This window comes from Danio aesculapii, chromosome 15 (assembly GCF_903798145.1).
Source record: "Danio aesculapii chromosome 15, fDanAes4.1, whole genome shotgun sequence".
Taxonomy (NCBI): Eukaryota; Metazoa; Chordata; class Actinopteri; order Cypriniformes; family Danionidae; genus Danio; species Danio aesculapii.
In genome coordinates, this window is record NC_079449.1 from 31664231 (window position 1) to 31690787 (window position 26557).

A 26557-nucleotide genomic window follows, 5' to 3' on the forward strand; every position below is an offset into this window, starting at 1 on the left:
AACACATTGGAAACCGCATAGCAACATGCTAAAAACTGTCAGAACGCCTTAGCAACAAGCCCCCTTAACATTCTAACTGCAAGCATACTAAAAACAGTCAGAAAATCTTAGCAACTGCATAGCAACATGCTAAAACAGTTAGACCATCTTAGTAACTGCACAACAACATGCTACAATCAGACTACCTTAGCAACCCCATAGCAACATGCTAAAACATGCAAAACACCTTAGAAACTTCATAGCAACATGCTAAAACTGTCAGAACACCTTAGAAACCACATAGAATCATGCTAAAAGCAGTCATACCTCTGTAGCAACCACATAACATCATATTAAATAGTCAAAACACCTTAGAAACTGCATAGCGACATGCTAAAAACAGTCAGAACACCATAGCAACTGCATAGCAACATGTTAAAAACTGTCAGACCTCCACAGCAACCACATAGCATCATATTAAATACACTCAAAACACCTTAGCAACCACATAGCAACTTGCTAAAAACATCCAGAACACTGTAGCAACTGCATAGCCACATGCTAAAAACAATTAGACCATCTTAGCAACCATATGGCATTGTGCTAAAAACAGTCAGAGCCCCTTAGCAACTTCAAAGCAACATGCTAAAACTGTCAGAACACCTTAGCAACCACATAGCAACATATTAAATACAGTCAAAACACATTAGAAACAGCATAGCAACATGCTAAAAAACAGTCAGAACATTTTAGTAACCACATAGCAACTTGCTAAAAACAGTAGTCCATCTTAGCAACCACATACCTTCCTGCTAAAAGTCAGAAAACTTTAGCAACTGCATAGAAGCATTTTAAAAACAGACAGAACACCTTGTCAGCTGCATAGCAACAATATACTGCCACAACACCTTAGAAACCACATAGCAACTTGCTAAAAACAGACAGAACACCTTATCAGCTGCATAGCAGCATGCTAAAATGGCCACAACACCTTAGAAACACATAGCAACATGCTAAAAACAATCAGAACTCCTTAGCAACTACATAGTTGCTCAAATCTGTCAGACATCCATAGCAAACACATAGCAACATGCTAAAAAAGATAAAGAACCCAACCTACTGCAGCCACCTGCACCACCACCCATAAAATTCTGGTAACTGCATTGCTAGTGTATACTAAAAATAGTCAGAACATCTTAGTAACCCCATAGATGCTAAAAAGAGTCATAATACCTTAGCAACCACATAGCAACATGCAAAAACAGTCAAAATATCTATAGCAACATGCTTAAAAACAATTAGAGCACCTTAGCAACCACTTGTAGCAACATGCAACAAAAATACCTTAGCAACTACACAGCAACCCTTGACATTTTTTACAGTCGTGCCAGCAAGCATGCCACATTATCCTACAGTGTTTTCACTCTTTAGATTGACAATGATGTCTTTAGTTCTAAATGTAGTTTTTTGTATGTGTGAGCCAGATTCTGACTTGAGTTTGTTTTGCAGGTGATGGACAGGTGGACTTCGATGAGTTCATGACGATACTCGGACCTAAGCTCCTGTCCTCTGAAACACGGGAAGGCTTCCTCGGAAACACAATAGACAGTATATTCTGGCAGGTAAGAAGCCGTGGAGAATAATTTACCGGCAGTTGTGCAGGACCACACTTCAAAGGGTCTTAAAATTGCAGTATTACATAAGATGTTTCATTTGAGTGGCGCTTGTTATTCTGCCAGGCTGGATAACAGGAATGAGAGCATCTAAATGACGGTGTATGTGGAGCTGCAGTGTGTGGGTAATGTTACATGAGTGACATTTATGAGGCGAGTGTTATTCAGCTGATCTGAGCTTGTGATAGCAGTGTTGGGCATGGCGCGATCTTTCCGAGCGGCGGGTTTGGGAAAGTTTCAGGATTGTGATGGAGCGCTGTGTGATGGTATCAGTGAAGATGAAGCAGAGCTCATGCCAGGCCTGTTTGGCTGAGACAGGAGCTGTTGACCTTGGCTGGCCCCGTCGGAGGAGTGTGACAAGCAAATCATTACAGAGGCGGCTTTCAACATTATCTCCACCCTCACTTTTAGTAACTGTTATTGCAAGTGTATGTGTAAACTAGGAAAGGTGTCTTTTGTTTACATTTCACAAAACAAAATATAAAAACAAACATTTCTATATGCGGACCAGTTTGTTATTACCCAGCTAACAATTTTAGGTTCTAAAAACGTTCCTTGAACACTCAGTCAAAGAGCATAGAATCACCAAGAGGCAGCGCTCTGTTGCTATTTGAAAAACGGCCACTAGATGCTGCTAGTGTCACGCGGTGGCCATTTTGGAATGAAAATTCCAATAGGAAAACAGCACGGATAAGTAACATTAGACAGAATGAATAAAAATATTGAGTTAAATATGAGTTAAAATGAGTACATCCCCTTTGAATAGTAACATTTTAAAACATTTTAATGCAATAGAAGTTTAATACGTCTGATATCTAAAATATCTGTTTCACATTTAACATAAAAGTAAGGTTAACAAAATTATTACTTTTTTGTTTACAACAAAAACTACATTATCTGGGAGTTTGTATGGCATCCATGATTTTTAATGACAGCAATAAAAATCATGAATAAAATAATTAAATAACATTTTTATTAAATCATTAAATTAAAAAAAAAAAAAAAAAAAAAAAAAATATATATATATATATATATATATATATATATATATATATATATATATATATATATATATATATATATATATATATATATATATATATATAAATTTGGAGAAAGTAGCTTTTTAAATAAAAACTTTAATTAGTCTTTTTTTTAACAGAAAACACTGGAAAAAAATACTATGTACTATTATAGTATAATACTCCCACAAAAGTACTGTAAATCTGCTATCTACATCCCATTTTGAAAGTCATGTTAATTTAATTTAACATGTCAGTATTAATATATATTATGCCAGTGCATAAACTATTAAATTAAATTCATTTAAAGAAAACAAGGATGGTTAATATATTAAACATTAAGTCTGTGAAATAAACTATTAAAAGTTCTGATAATCACCAGTCTATGATTTTAAGTGTTGTATTAAGTGTTGTCTTTCAGGTTGTATTTCAGCTTTGACGCGCTTTTTAAATGAATAAATAAAAACAAAGCAGCTGCTTGCCATGGCGACAGCAATAAAATCCAATAGACGGCTGAACGCTTTCACTCCAGAATGGCGGAATGGCTGGGTGCTGCTGTTGCAATGGACCGTTCGATAGAGTGATGGTGATTCTCAGCTCTTTGACTTAGTGAAATGTCCAGTTTTTTGACCATGTAATAATGTTATTATTTAAAATGTTTTCATAAAGTTTTATTCTCATGTTTTATTATTGTTCTCAGAATGTTATTTAAAGTACAGCTATGATGAATATCATCTTATGGCAGCTGTTAGGACAGAACTGTGTATAGTGTGTCTGCAGTCATATTGGGCCAATATAAAAACAACAAGTAGCTTTTTTTAAATTTCCTGACATTAAAATAGGATCCAAATCCCTCCTATTTTGAGGCTCACGTGATGGAGTGTGGTTTCCCTGCCCACAGATTTGATTGACAGGCACATATTAACACTTGTCCATAGTAATGCATATAATCATATCATCGAGACAGGACTTGCGCAAAACAACTTTGATTAAAAGATCTGAATACTTTGAATCACTTTAATAATGACCTGGTGTTTCAAAAAAGAAAAAAAAACTTTAGTAACGTAACCTGTGTGTTTCGAATTACTTGTCACGTGACCTGGGTGTTTCGGATCATGCTTTGGTGCAGTGTTTCAAAACACTTGCGCTTCGGGATCTCAACACTGTGTTGAAACGTCAGTTTCATGTCAGCCATCCCTACTTTGCTTTGCTTTGTTTTACTATTTATGTTGTTTTGCTGCCTGACCTGACCATTGGCCTGCTTTTAACTATGCTTTTGGATTTCCTGTATGCTCCTGTTTGCCCCTGATATGACCGTTGCCTGCCTGACTATTCTTTGTAATTTGTAGTTTGCATGTGGATTCGACCTCACCTCACCTTGTCCCAGACCCTTACTTAACAATAATGTTCTAAGATCGTTTTTTAATCAACAATATGAAAATATTCATCAATAATAACTAATGTCCTAAATATGTTCCAAGAATACTGTTCTAAGAATGTTTTTTTAATCTATGTTTCAAGAATGTTCCAAGAATCTTATTTTAATATGTTTATGGGCTAACATTTACACAACTATGAAGAAACATTACAGAATATTCTGAGAACGTTTCCTGTTAGTAGGGTGTTTACCTTTTTTCAGTTAAGTTAAAATCTTTGACAATTTTGAATGTGGTTTTGTAATAAAAAAAAAATCAGTTTAAGAAACATTTTAGAGTTTTACAGTATATAGACAAAACGTAGAAATCAACGTATTATAAATAATGTCTGAAGGATCACGTGACACTGAAGATTGGGTAATGATTCTGAAAATTCAGCTTTGAATCACAGGAATAAATTACATTTGAAATTGTATTACAATACAAAACAATTAACTGTAAAATTAAAACATGAAACAATAAATTTATGTAATAACATAACAGTTGTGGGCAGCACGGTGGCTCAGTGGTTAGCACTGTTGCCTCAGAGCAGAAAGGCCACTGGTTCAAGTCCCGGCTGGGCCAGTTGGCATTTCTATGTGGAGTTTGCATGGTTGGAGTTTGTGGGTTTCCTCCGGGTGCTCTGGTTTTGCCAACAGTCAAAAACATGCTCTATAGGTGAATTGAATAAACCAAATTGGCTGTAGTGTATGAGTGTGTATGGATGTTTCCCAGTACTGGGTTGCAGCTGGAAGGGCTTCCACTGTGTAAAGCATATGCTCGATAACTTGGCGGTTCTATCCATGTGGTGACCCCTGATGAGTAAAGGCACTAAGCTGAAGAAAAACAAATGAATGAATTTTACATCATACAAGTCCAATCTTAGCATGCGCTCAGTGTGACGATTGCCTTCACTGCTGATTTAAATGATATGTGTCCTTTTGTTGGTTTTGGACGTGGAGTGTTTGATCTTGCGGTGTTATCTGTCTATATTAATCTCATCCCATGAGTGGCTCATTCCCGAGGTGAGGGGAAAGATTCATTGCGACGGCTCCATCCATCATCTGTGTAAAGGAGGAAAAATCAGCCTTCCTATTATGAAGGACGGTTTCCCTGTTATATATACACTTCCAGCCGAAACGGATGGAGAACGACTTCCTGTGTGACCTCCCTATTCCTGGTGGATTTCATTAGAGGACGGGATATTTGCCCACAGCAGTGCTCCTCAAATGACTGTGCTTTAGAATGATCATTTTACATTAGACATGCTATGACTGACACTGTGTGTGTGTAAAGTATGCACACACACACAAAATGATTTCTCTGTTCCAATGTTTAAGGTCAGTAAGGTTAAATGCATTTATTCAGCAATGATACGATAAAATGAACAAAAGTGTCAGTAAAGATATTTTAAAAAACAAATGTTGCACTTCCTATACATCTGGTCAAATAAGTATTGAACATTCACCATTTTTCTCAGAAAACATATTTTTTAAAGGTGCTGTTGACTTGAAATTTTCCGTGAAAGTTGGTAATAACCAATTAAAATCCATATATGCAAAGAAAACAAATCTAACTAGTTTACAAATTAAGTTATGCATAATAAAATAAAATGACGCTTGGAAGTAATGAACACCTGAAGAAAGGGAGGTGTAGGCCAATCACCTGACTTGAATCCAGTAGAAAATACAAAATAAATCTCAGAATTGATAGACGAGACCCACAGAACCATCAAGACTTTTACACTCTGTTGAAGACTGTGAAAAAAATCACACCTAAGACTTCATTCTCCATATGAGAGGCGTCTTTAAGCTGCCATCACCAAAAAAGACTTTTATATAAAGTATTAAATATGTTTCAGTAGTTCAGTACTTTCTCCTTCTGTAAGATTTGCATTCCTTACTAATTACATAACTAATAGCATAACAAATTTTTCAAATATCTTTGGTTTAGTTTTTTTTTTGTAAAATAAGATTCCAAAATCTGGTTTAATCCTATGTCAACAGCTCCTTTTGAAATATTATTCCAAAAAAAAAAAATTCAATACTTATTTCCCCCACTGTATATCCATCAATTTTGAAATATGAATTTAAGCCTCGATAAGTGTATTTCTAACCAGCAAACTTCTTGCTCTGAGGTGACAGTGCAAACCACTGAGCCACCGTGTCGCCCTTTATTTTATTTTATTTTATTTTATTTACCTACAGTATGGTTTGTGAAGCATTTGCCCTACACTAACAGTACTGATGACCAAAATCATTCCTTATGTGCCTGTAATGGTTAATCCACTTTTATGTGTAAGTTCTTTAGCCACAATATTATTTCCATGTAACTACCAAGTTAAATAAAATGATCATAGTACTATGAGTAATACATATGAAACTTGTTAATAATAATAATTTCAACCCAGGCTCATTCCGAGAACGTAGTCCCGGGGACGTTTCTGGAGACCGCGAAATACGTCCCGGGAGGTACGTATTTGTGCAGTTTTGTTTTCGCGAGTCCGCGAGGGGCCGCTGTGCGCACTTTTTCCCGCGCCGTTCTCGCGTAAACCCGCTAGAGGCCGCTGTCGAACGACCTTCCGCCCGTCTGCCTGTCTTCATGACGGAATGATTGACCGTGCAACCGGCCAATCTGCTGACCCACCCTCCTCCGTCCCCAAACCAAACCAACGACGGTTCACAAAAGCCGTCCAGAAAAAGAAAAGCCCTCGTCCGGTTTTTACCACGTTTTCGGATTTTGACCACATTCTCACCCTGTGACGAACTTGTTCGCTTCATTTTTTGGATTTTGTTTTTGTTTTCTTACCTGATTCCTGGAACCGCTCTTCCCCGGACTCGAACCCGGTCGTCGTCGTCGTGGTCAGCCCCTCTCTGCGCCTCGAGTACACGAAGAGCTAACCGGACAAACTGGTTGCAGCGGGAAAGCCCTCCACACGGAGGCGAGTGGCCGGCTGCCCGGCCGGCGAGCGCCGAAGGGAACGGCGTCACACCGCCCCGCAGCGTTCACTTAAAAAAATGAAATGCAGCCGTACGTACCCCCGGCTACGTATTTCGCGGTCTCCAGAAACGTCCCCGGGACTACGTTCTCAGAATGAGCCTGGGTTGAATAATTTAGTTATAGAAATCTACTAAATTTACACTACACATCAATGTTTGGCATAATTAACATATAAACTCAACAAAATATAACTACACTGCAAAAAATGCTTTTTTACTTATTTTTTTTGTTTCTATAATCCAAATATCTAAAACTTCTTATATCAAGAAGCATTTTCTAGTCTAACAAAACATAATGTCTTGTTTTTCGAAATATTATGCCTATATTAAGTACGTTTATTCTTAAAACAAGCTAAATAATCTGCCAAAAAGGTCAGCAAAATAATCCTGTTTTTCCTTTTGACAAAAGATTATTTTTCTTACTTTATAGGAAAACACACTTAATTTTGGCATATTTTTTCTTAAAACAAGACAAAATGTTTCGCTTGTCTAAAAAATTCTTCTTGATTTAAGAATTTTTAGATATTTGGACTAGAAACAAGACAAAAACAAGAAAAGCATTTTTTTGCAGTGTAACACTTTTTTTTTGCTGCCGTTTGTCATGATTTCAACTCAAAGACCTAAAACTTTTTCTATGTACACAAAAGGCCTATTTCTCTCAAATATTATTCACATGTTTGTCTAAATTTGTGTGATTGTACACTTTTCCTTTGCTGAGATAATCTATCCACCCCACAGATGTGGCATATCAAGATGCTGATTATTGCACAGATGTGGCTTAGGCTGGCCACAATTAAAGTTCACCCTAAAATGTATAATAAAAAGCATAATAACGCAGTATAAAATGTTAAATCATAATTGTTGTTTCACAGTTTTGGATTTACTCTTTTACAAATAAGGCAGAAAGATTGAACTACTTGAACTATGACTAACAGTCAACTACTTGCAGTCATTAAAATGAAAAAGAGGTTTAATTATGTGAATGTTATGCTACATTAATTTCTGAGATCATTTAAACGTACGGGCTTAACTTTGCATATAAAAACAAACTGACATTCCTAAATTTAATTCAAACTGCTGAGAACTCTCTGAAATGGGAAGGTTCAGTACGGAAGCACATTAAGATGCTGTCTTTATATATATCTTCTTCAACCCCTTGTTTATTTTTCCATCTTAGCTTTTCACAACAATGTGATTAGCTGCACGTTTTTTGCTTTTACCTTTGTTTTTTATCTTTTGTTATTGACTTTGTGGTTATCGAGGTTTATTTTGGGGTCATGACCCACCGATTGAGGGCTGCAGAAATGCTCTAAATATACCATTCTGAGAATCCCAAGCTGTTCCCTTGCTGTGTTGTTCCTCAGAAATGTGACAACAGTGAGGCTATCTTGGAGCTTTCAGCTGCTGTCAGTGCTTTAATTATGTTTTATGAATCATTCCCCAGACTTCACGGAGGACTCGGCTCTAAAGTATTTATTTTGTGCCGTGTTGCTGCGTCAGGTTTATTCCATCAGCGCTGCATCACTTCTGCTTTCTCATGCACTCAGAGTGGCTTCACAGTCAAAGCTGGGTCATACTTTACTTACCAGTGTGACTGTTATTGCAGCTTAAGATAATATCTGTCCTATGGGAGCTCCTGTGTGTTTTATGGAGGTTAACGTATGTAATTTATACTTTCTGATGTTGTTTCCACAAATAGAGTACAAAATATAGATTTTTGTGTCATTTTATCCTGTGAGGGTTAGAGATGATTTGAGGTTTATGATGTGATATTCTGCTGGAAGTAGCCATTATAAATGAGTAATTGTGGTCGTGAAACAATGTACGTGGTCAGCAATTCTTGTCCAATCTTTTATTGTCTAGTTTTGTTGTGCTTATGTGAATTGTTCCTGTTGTTATCTGACAGGAGTGTTGCTGGTGACACAAGGTTTGATGTTTTAAATATTCAGTGATTAACTCTAGCAGACCTTGGTTGCAACAACTGGTTATTTAATATTTGGTTGCGTTTTAGTTGAACTAGTCTAATTCTCCTCTGAGCTCTGGTAGACATTTTTATCTGCAGAACACTGTTCACTGGATATTAAGCCATTTTCTGTAACCTATAGGGATGGGTTTGCTAGAAAGTGCCAGTAGATCAGCAATTTATGAAATAATCAAGCCTGTCTGTCTGGTGTCAACATCTACTGTATACCATGTTTAAAGTCACCTAAATCAAGTCATGTTGAGCTTTATTGTCATTTCACTACATGTGTGGACAAACAGTGTAACAAAATGTTGTGTTTTTTATATTGTTCATTAGACAGAACAATATTGTGCAAGAGTGTTTCTACAGGTGGTTTGTCAAGGCCACTCACCTATCTGAAGCACACTCAAAAGTGCACAGTGCTTTTATATTATAAGAAAGTGTCTGGTACAAATGTACAAACTGGTGCAAGTGTCTAGAAAAGTGTCAGAGATTAAATAAGTCATCTTTATTCCATATTTGATGCTTGGTTTTAACTTCTTCACCCCATCTACATGCCTAAATGTATGGGAGTTGCTGTCATGTCTTTGTATACATTACTCAGATTATTGGTTCTAAGAAACAGTACTAAATTAGGGTTGGTGCTGCTAAATAGAACCCTTTTCATAAGAGTCCATAAACGCAGGAGAATGTATTTATTTGTATTAAGAGTCTTTCTTTCATTAATATTAGTATTATTAACATTAATTTTTAAAATTGAGTGGAATTTACAGTGTGTCATCTCCATTTGTTTAGCTATAAACAAGTATGTTTATGAAGGTAGTAGCAAAAACGGAAAACTGATTTAAAAAGTAGCATAAGGGGATCGTATGTAATGCATTTACTATCATGGCATATATTTTATATTTTGGGACTGTTTATGTGTAAACCCAAGTGATAATAAAGAAATAAATAATGATATGGATCATAAATTCTATATATTTGTTACTTACATAAAAACATCATTTCAGGTGCTAAAATACATTTTCCAGCCAAAAAGGAGCAAATAACAATGTGATGAAATCTGAGAAATTCATTCATTCATTTTCTTTTTGGCTTAGTTCCTTTATTAATTTGGGGTCGCCACTGCGGACTGCACCACCAAATTGTCCAGCACATGTTTTATACAGCGGATGCCCTTCCAGCTGCAACCCATCACTGGGAAACATCCATATATCCATAAGAACTATAAAATACTTTTCAGCATGAAAGGGTTCTCCAGGATGATATGGTTCTAAGTAGAACTGTTGCTACGTGTATATAACCCTTTGAGAACCATCTTTATTAAATGTACAATATAAATGGCAGAACTGTAATGTAAAATTACTACATTGATGCAGTTCACAAAGTTTGCTTTTGTGTACAAACAGATGAGACGATCCAACGCGATCTCATGGCAGTTCGAAAGTTTTTAATTTAGTGGCTAATTTATATGAAAGCGTACAATCTCCTTCATACAGTTTAGTATGATATTCTCATCCTCAATGATGGTTGCGTTTAGGAGTGGCATTGGGTGCCATGCCTCCTTTTTTAAATCGTTCATTTTCATATGATTGAACTCGCCACTGAATTAGCTGCTAAACTGACAAAATGTAAAATTATTAAGTCTGCATGTTTTCCTGTATCATTTGCAGATATGCTTACTGTTCTGTGATCATCTGGGTTTTAGGTATATTCTATTATAAATAATCTAGATGTTTGTAAACTTTTCCCTTAACAGAATCTCTCTATTTACCGTGGTAAATCTGAAAAATAATATGATGCACTACATTTCCTCAGTTAATGGTCATTTGCAGGCTACTGCCACAAGCATCTAAAAGGCAACTTACTATAAGTAAACAAAAGAGTATTAATACTGGGATTTGGAGAGCGATAAAAACATTTTGGAGAGTAAACGTGTCAAGCAGCTTTGTAGTACAGCACCCACAGTCTGCACTTCCTCCAAATGTCCCAAATCTCTATTCAAATGTTGCACTTTGCATCTGACAGGATTTCAATAGTTCATCCAAAAATGGAAATGTTGTCATCATTGTCTTACTCATGTCCAAGTTTTTTACGTACAAGTAAAGTGCATGGTGACGTACAGTATACTGGCAAGCTTAATTATGACAAAAAAAGCTTCGAAAACTATGATGAAAGTAGTTTATATGATGTGTGTGCTATAGCCTACATCTTCAGAAATCATGAGATAATAAAAATAATAATAATATTAATAATAATAATATTAATAATAACAATAATAATAATAATAATATTAATAATAATAATAATAATAATAATAATAATAATAATAATAATAATAACTCTGTCTATTTTACCAAAAAACATTGCTTTACCTTCACACATACACTCTCTATTCTGTTTTCTTTCCAGTTAAATTTTCTTTTTACTATGATGTGTTAGATAAATTATAAATAAAGGGTTATTTCTACTATTCGGTGCCCTTTCAGAGTAGAAACTGTCCCCCCAAAAATGTAAAATTTTCCAAGATTTTACCATTTCAGTTGAAGGAGTACTTCAGAAAACATATACTGATCCAGCTCAGGATATTACAGTTTAGCATTTTTTACAGAATCTTCACATGTGACACAGGCCAAATGTCCCCCCTGTTACAGAACATTCTCCTACCTTTTAAAAGGTGTTTAAAATAAATAGTGTCTGTAAGAGTGAGACTAACTCTGCTTCTTATATATAATTTCTCCATAATTGTGAGAATTCCTGAGAATCATGTGACTAGAGGATCAATCAGAGGGCGTTTTCATGGGGATTACATTTAAAGTAAGAGGGGACATTCATTTCAGAGGCACACATTCATTTAAAGATTTTAATAATATATTTTAATTATTAAAGAGCCTATATCTTTCATTAAAAAGGTCGTATTTTGTTCAACAACATGCTGATATGTGTGTAAGGTAAAAAAAAAAACACTTTCATTGTCTTATAAAATGCATTTATTTTTACCTAGTTATCACAGCGACTCCCATATGATTCATTCAGCGATTCATTTGTTCTCAAACTCCTCCTGAAGCGCGAAGCTAATCTGCGCTGATTGTACCAATGACCCAGTCTGTTGTGATTGGTCGACTGCGTTCAGCACGAGACATAGAGAAACACCCACCACTGCTACAGTATTAAGTAGCAGAAAGTATGTGAGAGCCCAATGCAGGAATGCAATAAAGCAATGCAGTTAAATACCAGCATACTGCTCTATCCTTAAACCTAACCCCAAGTAATAACGACACACATTCAGTATTAATCCACACAGTGGCAAAAGTTCAACTATTTTGAAAATTGACTGCGCTGCGTGTGTGAGGAACAGCTGATGGTGGCCATAGCAACAAACGGCAGAGGATCACCAGTTCAGAAACGCATTTAAAATGGTTAAGGAAGAAGCACGCGTCACGTTTTTAACATAGTTTTGGACGCAATATGTTAACAGCTCCATACAGATTTAACTTGAGAGATACAGTACAAGCACTGATCTATAATAGATACCTGTTTACAAGCCGCGTGGGGTGATTACATCTTATAACACATAATTAAACACATATTTTGCAAACTACACAAAACGAGGCAACGATTTTAATTACACTTACATGTTATGATGCGGAGGAAGAAGAAACTGGTCCATATGAACTGTAACAGTTACTGACAAAGTCCCTATCAAAGTCTGACAAAGTCCCATAGTCTCTGCTGCTCCTTCAATAGCAATCAGCCGGCAAATCCGACGTTGCAGCGTATGTTATTGTATCAATATTCAGAAAAATAGTCCCCTCAGTCGAATCTCCATCTGTCAGTGATTGTCATCTTCGCGTCATGATCAATCCCGTAATCCCCCACGCCTCTGCTAGTGTGTGGAGTGAAAGCGCGTTCACATTTTACTGGAACTGGAAATACATATTTGGTGATGTGTCATATCGACATCGATGCGTTTAAGCAAAAGATTCAAACCCAACTCGATTCATTTATTTGATTCTGAGTTGACTATTTTGTTAAAGATTCACTAGTTTTAAACACAGCGCACTTTCAGAGTTAAACCTCAGCTGGATGTTTTCATTGACTTAGTGTTGTGTTACCCATTGCATGGAAGATCATTTTTAAAAACCTATAATAGGTGCTATTTAACAAATATAGGATTAGGTGAGATGTATTATATACCTGTATATGACAATGCAAGATCAATGAAAATTATAGTATTTATTACATTTTTTTTATTTAAGTTTTTTGTAACTGAACATGAGCATACATGACTTGGGACATGGCAATTCAGCTGCTTGCACTGAAATTGGAGTAATTATTTAATTTAGGGTGCTTATAATTGTGTTCTATGGTGGGAATGAGATAATCCTATCAGACAAGCTTAAAGGAATTTTTTTATTGCATTTTTAAATATCCTGTACCATACAATGTTTGTGGTTCGGTTTATTTGATCCGGACCAAGGGCAACTAATGATACATTGTAGCATTTCTCTGCCGTTGTGGGTCCTTATCACACCACACTGATCGCTTTGATCTGAACCAGTTGAAAAGAACCAAAATGCAATCATGTGACAAAATCCACATCACTCATTGGCCAGATTTTATTTTCTTAACTGCTTTTCGATTGGTCAGAATTAACATGCAGGAAAATGCCAATGGAACTCCAAGTAAACTACAAGTAAACAAGTAAAAGTAAACAAACCGGCAGACACAAAATGTCGCTACACTGGCTGATTGTATCCCTGGTCATAATATACAATATAATTCATATACATCACTTCACTCCTAAAGCAAAGGCGTTAGAAGGAGGCGTGAACTAATTTAGTTAAACTTCGACATGGTCATCTTCCGGAAATATTACCAACCATCCATCAGGTAATGTATTGATTAATGCATTAATGCATTGCAAAAGGCAAAGGCGTTAGGAGGAGGCGTGAATTAATTTAGTTAAACTTCGACATGGTCATCTTCCGGAATTATTACCAACCATCCATCAGGTAATGCCCCCCCCCCCCCCCCCCCTCTCTCTCTCTAAAACTGTTGGTAAAGCACTGTCCACAAGATTTTTCCTCCAAACCCCGTAAAATGGGACAGCGCATAGGACTACGGCAGCTGGATTAGTCCAAAAGGCGCAGTACTTTTTGCAGTTGGGTCTGTTTTAGTTCTGATCATGTTCTCACCACAAACGAACTGCTCCAGGGTGCGTTTGAAAGCATACCGAGACCATTAATTCAAGTAGGTCTCATTACGCTTTTTTGGTTTGCTTTGGGTGCGCATTCGAGTGCGATTGTTACATTCACACCTGCCCAAACGAACCGCACCAAGAGGGAAAATGAACTCTAGTGCGATTCAACCAAACTAAATAATACAGGTGTGAAAGCACCCTTAGGGACTCAAATGGCACCGTATAGTAGGAATGACCCTAAAATGTTCTTTGTGAGTTCAGGTTTTTGTTGTCGTTGCAACAATTAACCAAAACATGTCATGTTTTTAGGTAAAGTCTAGATGGGATTTATAGCCTTATTATTTTTGTGACACTGTACAACAATGATGAATATTTTTACATTACTGTGAGGGTTGGGGTAGGTGTTGATATAATACAATTAATGGGTAATTTAATAAATAATATAAATAATTATCTCTAACTTCTGTATCCCTTCTAGCAACAACTATGTTTTCAGGTATATTTTCTTATTTATTATGGCTGCCCTCTATTTTGTTTTCCTTCTGACTTGCTTAGTTTGCTTAGTTTCGTCACTTTGGTTTTTCTTCTTGACTGATTTGTAAGCTGAACAGCCAATCAGAGTGCTCTATTTCCAACACCAATTCTACTAAGGTATCAACAAGTCACCACATTTATGTTTGTATTTGTGTATGTACTGTCTCTTTAAGAGTTAGCTAAAGCCAGAAGTCCTCTGTTTTCATGTCCTCTGTTCCACTCGGCGTAAGAAGCCTTTGCTGTGTGAGCATGAATGCAGACTCTGCTGTGTGACACAGCGTGAAGCTTCAGAAGACAGAGACATCCATCGAGACGAGAGACTGAACCCAAACCCTTTATTCCTCACAGATCTGAGCACATGAATCTGATACTCCCTCATGGCTCAGCTAAAAACTGGCACACACCAAACCGATTTATGCCCATGTCTGGCTTTTAATTACCACCAGGTTTGTTAAAGTTCACCCAGAAATGATCATTCTGTCATCATTTACTCATCCTTAATCATCATTCCATCATCTTTTATTTTTCAGTTGAACACAAGAGAGGATATCTTGGAATCTGGAAACCGGTAATCATTGACTTACTAGTATTTGTTTTTCCTACTATGAAAGTCAAGGGTTTTCAGCATCCTTCAAAATATCTTCTTTTGTGTTCAACAGAAGAAAGAAACTCCTACGGGTTTAAAACCAATTGAGGAAGAGTATATATCTATGGCTTTAAATTAGATTTTAAGTGACATACCTATTTTTATTATTAATAAGAAATTTCATGTTTATTTATTCATGCATTTTATTTGTTTAACTTTAATATTTAATTTGTGTTTATCAGTGTAATTTCTTTAGAAAAATCTGAAAAAGCCATTCAGTTAATTACAATTTTCAAGTGATTAAGTCACACATCATTATTTATTTTATTATTATTATTAAAATTTTTTATTTATTTATTATTATAATTTTTATTTGTAATTTTTGTATTTTTATTTTTAGTATTATTTATTTTAATTTTTTAAATTTTATTAATGAAATTAATTTTATATTTTATTATTTTTATTTTTGTTTTTATTTTTATTTGTTATTTTTCCTTTTATTATTTAAATTTTTATTATTTACATTTTATGTTATTATTTAATTTTAAATTGTATTCTTTTAATTTTATTATTTTTTTATATTTAATTTTTATTTTATTATTTTAATTTGAATATTAAATTTTTATTTTTATTTTTATTATTTTTATTTTTATTATTTTTATTTTTATTATTTTTATTTTGTTATTTAAATTTGAATTTGAATTTTAAATTTAAATTTTATTATTTTTATTTGAATTTGAATTTTAATATTTAAAATTCAATAATTTTTTTTTTACTTTATTGGTTCTTGAGCTGCCATGAGGATTTCATGCACAATATAGAAAACTGATAAAAAGCTTTATTCCTCAGAGAGGATGAAAGTTAAATTTGCCCCAAGGACTTTGAATGTTTCCTAGTAGTGCAACCAATTTTTTGGAGCCTAAAACCCTGCTGACTTATGCTCGGTTTATTGCTGTAATAATAAGAACATTTAAATGATCTTATTGTTTATGTATGAGAAGGTTTCTGGCCTCTAATCTGCTCTGAAATATTAAAATAAATGATCTATAGCTTTAACCGCAGGCTTTTTGATTTAGCAGATGACATGATTTGTTAATGAAATGGAAAAGGGTTTCACATAAAAGAAACCGCTTATGATAAAGCCGTTTTCTGTCGTCTGAAGCAGAGTATGCTTTTGATTCAGATGTGTTGATTCTTATTAAATATTAAGTAGTTGTATCTAACTCAATGTTTGTGTGTTAGATTTTTAATGACAACACTGCCTTGAAAGCAGACCAGACAGAATCAGTTGGTTGTTTGGCCTTTAGACACGCTTGTTTGCTTCGCTTTTAAAGTCAATTGTGAATCACTGATGTGAATGAAAAAGCTGCAAGAGCTAAAATGGCAGTGCTAAAGTGTCATTCCGCACTGCATGCTGAAATATTATTCAGTCAATGTTGATATTTACGTTCACATTATGAGACATTGTGCATGTTATTTTATGAATGTATTTATGAGTGTTATTTTAGTATTAAGATATTATTGAGTTTTTTTTTTTTTACTTTTTATTTAAGATTTTTTCAATGTATATATTTTTTACAGAACATCCCCTTCCCCAACAATTTAACCCCTTACACATGAGGTGATACATAAAATAAAAAATAAAAAAAACAATAATGAAATTATAATAAAACATAAAATAATAATAAATATTAATAAAAAATAAAATAAAATAAAAAATAAAGAATAAATAAATAAATAAAAGGTATTGCCATCATAATTACTTTACAAGGGATACACTTGTACATCAAGTTACATTGTGTTGCATTGTAGTTACATCAAATTACGGTGACAATGGGTTAAGCAACTTCTAAATATGTCATAATACTTTTCCACCTCTTCAGAAAAATATCAGTCTTCATCTGTAGACATGCAGTCATTTTTTCCCATTATTGAGTTTTTAAAAGTAGTTTGAAATACTTTTATTTAATTTTTTTCTGTTTTTGTTTATATTTACATAACAGTGGGGCAAAAAAAGTTTGTTTTTTCCTGGGATTAATATTTCTAACAGACCTGTTGACATGGAATTGAACTCGATTTTGAGTAATGTGTAATAACAATGAAATGACACAAGGAGAAAGTACTGAACTACTGAAACAGATTTAATATATAAAAGATTTTTTTAATGATGGCAGCTTAAAGACGCCTCTCATATGGAGAATGAAGTCACATGAATTGAGCATTTGAGAGTTTCCTTTTCTGTGTTTTGGATCATTGTCTTGCTGAAATGTCCACCTAGGTTTCATCTTCATCATCCTGATAATGTCGATGTTGGACTGAAGCAGCTAATATAAATTTACAATGACTAAGGGCTGAGGATCGCTGAAGAACTACTGAGAGATTTTAGCTGCTGTCTTTGCTTTCACTGCCTTTTTACACCTCCCATTCTTTATGTGTTCAATACTTTTTCCCTGCGTCATTTGATTTTATTGCACATAACTTCCTTTGTAAACTAATTAGATTTGAGGCCTTTGCATATACTGATTTCTTTGTTTTTTCTTTAGAAATATGTTTTCTGAGAAAAATGGTGACGTGTTCAATACTTATTTCCCTCACTGTATGTAATCTGCTTTCCTTTAGAAGTAAATTAAATATATATTATAAATGTTTTTTTACTAATGACTTTATAGATGCTGAGTTTTTTAAATTAATATTAATTTCCTAAAGTTATTTCATTTTTGCCAGTTGTAATAAGTACAAATAAATAATAATAATAACAATAATAATAATAATAAATAAAATAAATAAATTGATTGATTGATTAATGTTCATTTGTTCATTATTTTCTGCAACTGGCAGTAATAATTTATTAATTTCTCAAGTTGTTTCTCAAACCTTTCACTGTTTTCTGATATATATATATATATATATATATATATATATATATATATATATTAAATTGTAAAATATTAAGAAAGAAAGAAAGAAATCAATCAATCAATCATGAACACTACACAGAAAAAAAACATTTAGCTTTGTTGAACTTAATACATGGAGAAAACATAATATATTTTGTCATGTAAATATAATGCAAAATGTGTAAACATGCAGAATAGCAAGCTATTACTAAACATGTTTTTCCTTTAGAATCTTCAAAAGAATGGGCAGAAATGAAATGAATATGTAAGATGATTTGTGTGGAGGAGCTGTAGATGTAGAGACTGGTGTAGGTGGAATGAATTATGAGAATCAGTGGAATAAATGAGAAAGGAGACGCAGCAGGCGGCGGGTGATTACAGTCCTGCTCACCGTTTATAACTGCACTCTTCACTTATAGGACACACTTACCTTTCTCACACTCTGACTGACCCAATGTGCTCGCAGCTTCACTGTAATGCCACTGTGTTCATTACTGACAGTCATTATCACCAGTGATTTTTCTATTACAAAATAATGAAATGTTGGGTGTCAGTAGAGATGCACCGATCGATCAGACTGAAATTGGATGTTTTTTGCTCCAAATGTGTTATCGGCAACCAGACCAGAGGTTTTTTTTTATTATTACCATTATGCCGATTACTGTTCTTGACATAAAAACTGGACTGAAATGATTTTATGAACTGTGTAAACACAAGCATTAAAAGAGGACACTGAAGATTCCTGGAAAAACAACATGTTCTGCATTAACTTTAAATTAATTAACAAACTGGACTCTGATTATGTGATGTTTTCAGCATATTTTATAAAAGACTGCATGGATAAGACTTTTGTTTGAGCAATTTTCATTATGGCTCATGTTTGGATGACTTCTTGGAGTTTTATGTGTTTCATTAAGTCATAAAAAAGTACCAGAAAAATTGTTCATTTACATAAAAACCTGAATCTAAGGCTAGTAAACATATTATAATGTTTTATACATGGGGTGCCTGAATCAAAGTGTATTTAAAATCCTTTAACACACAGCAAGCCATTGATTACCCTGCTTGTTCGGTGGTCATTTGCCTAATTATAGACAAGTTTAAACTAGCAATGCTCTTTGCAGCCCAATATTTGATCAAATTTCTGTAAGTTGTGACACGCTAAATCGGACACGGGCATTATAGCTCATAGTAACACATGTTAGCTAGCTCTTTAAATATATTATTGAGAAATTTTAACAGACCATGGAATATTTCTGTAAACACTAGCACAGCTGCTTCATTTACAGCAGTGGCTAAGGAAACACTGTCATTTCTAATCTTCTTTAAGCGCCACCTACAGGCTGAGATTGATATTGCCGTTTTATTCAGCCTGTCTACTGTTTTATTTTTTAGGTGTGGGTTAAAGGTGCTTCAGAAACATTTACTGTATATTGTGCTGGTTGAAAATCTCTTCACATTTCAATAGTGATGATTAACGTAAATGATCTAAATGTATTTATATGTATTTTTATATTCTGGGTAACGCATAAGACTAAAAAAGTTCATCCAGTTAAATTTTGTTAGGCAGACATTTCCCATAATTCTGATAATTAGCCCAAACTGTCTGTCAGCAAATTTAGATTTGTACGTCTGCAGCCGTTCATGCAGATCTGCCGTTAGAGCATGCATGTTTGCTGCGCATTCATAAATCACAGCGGTAAACACAAACTGAATCATGCTGAATCTAAACTTTTTAAAATCCTGAATCAATATCGGAGTTAGTTTTGCACGCTGCAGGAAGAATGACAGCATGGCCGAAGTATTTCTGTTAGATAGGTAATGTAAGGTTTTAAAATTCTTTTAGTCACGCAAAGATGATGTAGATTGTGTTGTTTTACGAATGGCCTATATGCACAGAAGTGTTGTTCAGCCACTGAAATCTCCCGGCGAACGATTGATGTGACTATTTTCCATTTCATAAGAGACCTTTTACAGCATCGATAATGTAGATTTTATTTAGTTTAACAGCTAAACATCAGTAAATAGCACTATTCTGCCTAGCCTGCTTTACTGAGCTGAAGGTGGTTTTATATTCACATTGGTTCATTTTCGAACAATGACAGCCTGTGACGCGCTCTCTATATTGTTTACCGCTACTCTGAATATTCAGTCTGAAATAGCATGTAAGTATGGCTTTGTAATAAGTGGAATTCCTGCACGCCGCCAGCCAAACACTAAGCATACAGTAGTGGATTTAGGACAGCTTGTGAGAGAGTGAGAGCAGATCCTTGCATGCACAAAATTTTGCACATTATGACAGGTTTTGCTTGCTACACAACTGAAAACATGCTAGATATCATGCAGTTTTTCATTGGTAATTGTAGTATTATAATGTACTGTAAAGTTTTCTAACTGGCGACTGACATGATCTAGTGGGTTGTCTGCTGTCACCTTTATGGTGCTCGCGTTTGGGAGGGACAGTGTTTCAAACATATTATGCTAACTGGTTAGCATTTTGGCAAATCACCTGCAGTACTGAACCTTTAATGTACTGTAATTTCTCAGAGCCCTTTTCCTATTTTATATGTACTACTACTACTAATAATACATTTTATTTATATAGTGCCTTTCCAGAGTTCAAGAAAAAGAGATAGTACAAGCAGACAAAAGTAGAGATAACATTAGGTACACAAACTTACAGGAAGTCAAATTTAACAAACGGGAAATACAAAACAAGACCTAAGAGACAAATAAGCAGAGTGCAGGTGGATCAAAGGAAGTGGTCAGTTTGTCCGATCAGGGTAAAGCATTCAGAAAAAAGTGAATTTTAAGTAGAGATTTGAATTCTGAGATATTATTAACAGAACGGTGTGAGCGTGGAAGAGAGTTCCAGAGTTTGGGTGCAATAACCCTAAATGACCTGCCCCCCATTAAAGAGAGGCGGTACCGAGGGACAGCAAGAAGACCAGAGTCAGAGGAACGCAAAGAGCAAGAAGGGGACAAGCATGTTGAAAATATAAGAGGGAGCTAGGCCATTTAAGGATCTAAATGCAAGGAGGAGAATTTTGAATTTAATGCGGTATGCAACTGGGAGCCAATGGAGGTCATACAAGATTGGGGTTATATGAGCAGAACGTTTGGTGTGAGAGAGTATTCTAGCCGCAGAGTTTTGAATATATTGTAATCTGGAGTTTGCATATTCTCCTCGCGTTCGCGTAGGTTTCCTTAGAGTGCTCCGGTTTCCCCCACAGCCCAAAGTCATGTGCTATAGGTGGATTGAATAAACCAAATTCGCGGTGGTGTATGAGTGTGTGTGTGAATGTGAGAATGTATGGGTGTTTCCTAGTACTGGGTTGCGGCTGGAAGGGCATCTGCTGTGTAAAATATATGCTGAAATAATTGGCGGTACATTCTGCTGTGGCTACCTTTGAAATAGAGACTAAGCCGAAGGACAATTAATGGTTTTCCTTCAGTTGAAAGTCATTTTAGCAGGGTTTAAGTTTGGTGAAGAATGTTGATAATAATAATATTTCTTATTATTACTTCCAGCTATATAGTTCACTACAACTACAGTAAAACCATACCTTCATAGTTCATCAACTTTCATAACTGAAATAAATAACTAATACATTAAAATAATTGAAAATGAAATGTAAAAATACATATAACAATATGTATTTTGATTGACATATATTTTTTTAATTACAATAAAGAAATTACTGTAACAAATTCAACTTTTGAAATAAACACAATTTCTGCTAATTTCAACATTCCTTAGTTTCATTTAATGTAAATTAATTTAGTAAAGAAATTTTTTTTTAATGAAATAAATGTATCTAAATAATTTGATAATAAACACATTTGCTAAACCTTTAATCAAAATTAATATGCAATTTTAAAATAGGAAAGATAATTAAAATCAGTAAATCAGTGTCATATTTTAGAGGTCAGATCAGTGCATTTTGCCACCGAAGTCTCATCTAGAAGTTCTCAAGCTGGAGCTGGCAGCATATAAACATGATAATTTGCCAGGATATTTGTATGTTTGCTTATACACAAACTTCTCTTGTAAATGTATTCAAGAAAGGTCACTACAAAAATATCAAAACACCCAAAGAGCTTCTGTTTCATTATAACCCCAGAGAATTCTGAGGCCCTCTGATTGATTTTCACAAGTGAACACATTAATTTTTCATGATTTCTGGGTAACTCTGTTTATTTTGTTCCTTTAACCAATCAAAGGGAATGAATAATGCACAAAAGCCACTGAACTGTTTTGGTGGTGATTGGATAACTCTTTTGGATGTTTGAAACTCACTCCTTATGTCACCACCGCCACAGTAAAATCCTGCAAGACAATTCCTTAAGACTTTATTATGTAGAACTGGTAAAATAAGTAAAATATGAATGTGTTTCTGTAAAAGGCAGATTGTCAGCTGAGCCACTTCTTTATTATTGACTGATTATTTACTCAGTGACATGAAAATGAACAATCTGCCTAATAGTCAGATTGAGAGTTAGTTTACAAGACCAAATCTGAAGTTTAGCTCCTGATTCCTTTCCATTATAATGTCACTATTTAGAGTACTGACATCATTCAAAGCAACACACACAGGGGAAAAAATTTATAAATTAAGCACGGTTATAATTCAGACTCATGAAACATATGTGCTTGTGGTGACATTTTCTCAAATATTATATTATGTTGCTGCTTACATGTTTTGCAGCAGGGAAAAATCGAGTGAATTGTGCTTTACAGCTTGTTCAGTTTTCTCCAACCCAGGCTCATTCTGAAACTGTACCTCTATATATATTTCTGGAGAAAATCAAATATGTCCCAGGAGCTACATTTTTTACAGGTTTTGTTTTCGCAAATTCACAAGAGGCCGCTGTGTACGTTTTTTAGATCTCAAATTTCTCTAGCGAGTGCCATTCGTGCCTGCTGTTCTCACATAAACCCACCAGAGGCCACTGTCGACTGACAGTTTGACTGAGTGACTGACTGACTGACCCACACTCCCCCCTTCCCTAAACCCAACCAATTGTATTGATTGATTTGCCCACTTCCCTAGACCTAACCAACAATTTTCAAAGCAATCCAGAAAAAAAAGCCCTAATTTTTACCACGTTTTCAGATTTGCACCACATTTTCACCCGGTTATTTACTTGTTTATTTTTTATTTTTATTTTTTAGTTTTTTGTGTTACCTTCTTTCTGGAATCGTTCTTTGCATGACTCGAACTCCAGACTAGATTATTTTGGTATGTTTACGGCCTTTCAAAGCAAAATATTGAGCAGGGGTTGGGCTTTCTTTTTGCGCATCATTCCCTCATACCAAAATAACAGCAAGAGTGGCGAGATTTAGAATGATGTGTCTGAAACTATCAAACTGACGTCAACATAGAAGAACCGCCGCACCAAACTCAACCAAATAGTCAAACTTTGATTGAGTATTACATAAACAAACCTTTTTTCAACTTGCACAGATTAATTGTTCACCTAAAGAATAACAATGCATGCAAGCAAAATAAACACAGTCAATGTTGAATTCACACAGACTTTGAGATATAAGTGCTTGAAAACATATCAGCAGTGACCTTCCTGTGATTTAAAAGCTTGTATCATTCAAAAGGTAAACCAGAGACGTTAATGCAGTATAGCTGGTTTTTATCAATACAAAAATCATCTGTTTGGATATTCACCATACAATGAATTAAATGGAGAACGTTTCTACTGTGTATGCGAGCACTTATTCCAACCCATACTTGGCTGTCAAGTGCTCACTTTGATAACAGTCAAGTGTAGCATACAGAAAGCCTGTGTTTAAAGAAAAAAATCTGCATTATACTCTATGCAATGCTGAGAGATAACTTCCTCTGGTACTATTTGCTTTTGGAGAACTAAACAAACCCTTAAAAGGTCTGTTCCACCGGTATGTCACATCGAACAAAGGCAAAGGCTCAAAGGCATTGCACAGATGGAGCTTTTCTACCTGCGTGATGCTCAACATCATATTCCTGCTGTGACAGGATTTAAGAACAACATTAGCTCAGATGATGGGAAAGCAAAACAGAGTAACAACATTAAAATGCTGATACACTGCTTTTCTTCTTTATCCTTGGGGCCATATTGCGGTTCTGTTTATCAAGAGGCGAACTTGTTTTCATATACAACCACTTAAAAGTTTGAGCTCAGCAAGATTTTTTGAAGGAAGTTTTTAAGGAACTACTCTGCTCAAAAATAATGTAAATATTATTGCAATGGAAGTGTGTTGTTTTCTGTGTGAATATAATTGAGATAATTTACAAAGGGAAGTTTTAACACCATTACTCCAGTCTTTGGTGCCTTCAGAAACCATTACAAAATTGGAATAGAAAAACAAATGGTGACAATTTTGACTGAGAAATTAAAATAATGATATAGAAAATAACACATAGAATTGGATGATTTTTTTAAGTAAACAAAAATAATAGTTTGTTATAATATTTCTTTAATTATTATCATTGTTGAAAACAGTTGTGCTGCTTATTATTTTCATTTAAAGTTCAAAAGAACAGCATCTCTTTGTAACAAAATGACAGTCCTTCAGAAATCATTCTAATGTGCTAAAATATTTCAAACTGAAAGCTGAAAACCATGAGACATTTTAAAGACATTTTAATATAATATATTCAAACTGAATTTAATAGAATTTATTGTAACGTCTTTGTCCATTTTAATCAATTTAACACATCCTTGCTAAACATAATATTTATATAAAATTAAATAAAGTATTAATTTGTTTTAAAAACTACAGACGCAAATATATATATTTTTTCTTTTATTTTACTATTGTCCACAAGTAGAAATTTATCTTTGGCTTCACCACACAATCACATCAGGGTTCACATCACACACATCACAGAAAACAGGCAACACTAATACATTCAATGTCATCACATATACCACGTTTAAAAACTCAATTTAAAACCCTTTACACACTTAGAACCCAGTATTTAAAATGCTAATGGCAGATCGGCACAAAGGTTGCCTAAAACAAGCTGAAATTTTATAATAATAACATAAACATTACATAAATATAATATTAAATGACAAATTTTAAAATAAAAAATAAAATGTGTACAGTTAAAGTCAGAATTATTAGCCCCCCTTTGATTTTTTTTCTTTTTTAAATATTTCCCAAATGATGTTTAACAGAGCAAGGAAATTTTCACAGTATGTCTGGTAATATTTTTCTTCTGGAGAAAGTCTTATTTGTTTTTCTCCGGCTAGAATAACTATTAACTATTTTAAGGTCAATATTATTAGCCCCTTTAAACATTTTTCCCCAATAGTCTACAGAACAAACCATACTTATACAATAACTTGCCTAATTACCCTATCCTGCCTAGTTAACCTGATTACCTAGCATTTAAGCCTTTAAATGTCACGTTAAGCTGTATAGAAGTGTCTTGAAAAATAGCTAGTCAAACATTATTTACTGTCATCATGGCAAAGATAAAATAAATCAGTTATTAGAAATGAGTTATTAAAACTATTATGTTCAGAAATGTGTTGAAAAACTCTTCTCTCCATTAAACAGAAATTGGGGAAAAAAATAAACAGGGGGGCTAATAATTCTGACTTCAATGTGTATACATTAATTTCATAGTAGAAATCTGTGTTCTAGTATAAATTTGATCAGTTCTCTGACAATAGAATATATGTTTTAGTAGAAGACCTTCTGTATTTCTGACATATGTTTAAGTGAAATTGTTAAATAAGTAAACAAGTAAAGATAGTCTGTTTAGATTTCTGGGAGAAACATAGGATTTAACAATACATTGATTCGAATAGAGTGATTTACTTCACAAAACATTATTTAATATTTAACAGAACATTTTTGTATCATTCTAAAAGTATGTAACTTTTTTGCATTGTTGCGGAATAAATTTAGTTTCTTTCCAAAAATTAACAAACAACAAAAACAATCTGTCCATTTTGGGTTGTTGTGCTTTTTGGCTTTAGAAGTGCTACTTTTGTCACGCTTTATACATTTGTAAAGTATATAGATTTCAAATATACCGCAATTTTCTAGTCCACTTTGGCAGCACTATTATAAACATTAAATGTATTCATATCTATGGTGGTTGAGACAGTTAAACATGCTACAATTTAAGAAAACACATGCAATTACAAAAAACACCAGCTAATTAAGATCTTTATTCGATTTCTATTCCAATTTCTGATCTTTATTTGCAAATCCTTACAACCCATACACATTAAAAAGGTGCTGCATTTTCTCACAATGCAAACAAATTACGA

At 34.3% G+C, this 26557-nt stretch overlaps 1 protein-coding gene across 2 annotated transcripts in view; it reads left to right on the plus strand.

Annotated features, from left to right (window-relative positions):
* caln1 (calneuron 1) overlaps window positions 1-26557 on the plus strand; it is a 111031-nt gene that overhangs the window by 43829 nt on the left and 40645 nt on the right. For both annotated transcript variants that reach the window (XM_056474395.1, XM_056474394.1), the window contains exon 4: window positions 1489-1601. In XM_056474395.1, the coding sequence (XP_056330370.1) occupies window positions 1489-1601 (113 nt within the window). The remainder of the gene's footprint in view (window positions 1-1488; window positions 1602-26557) is intronic.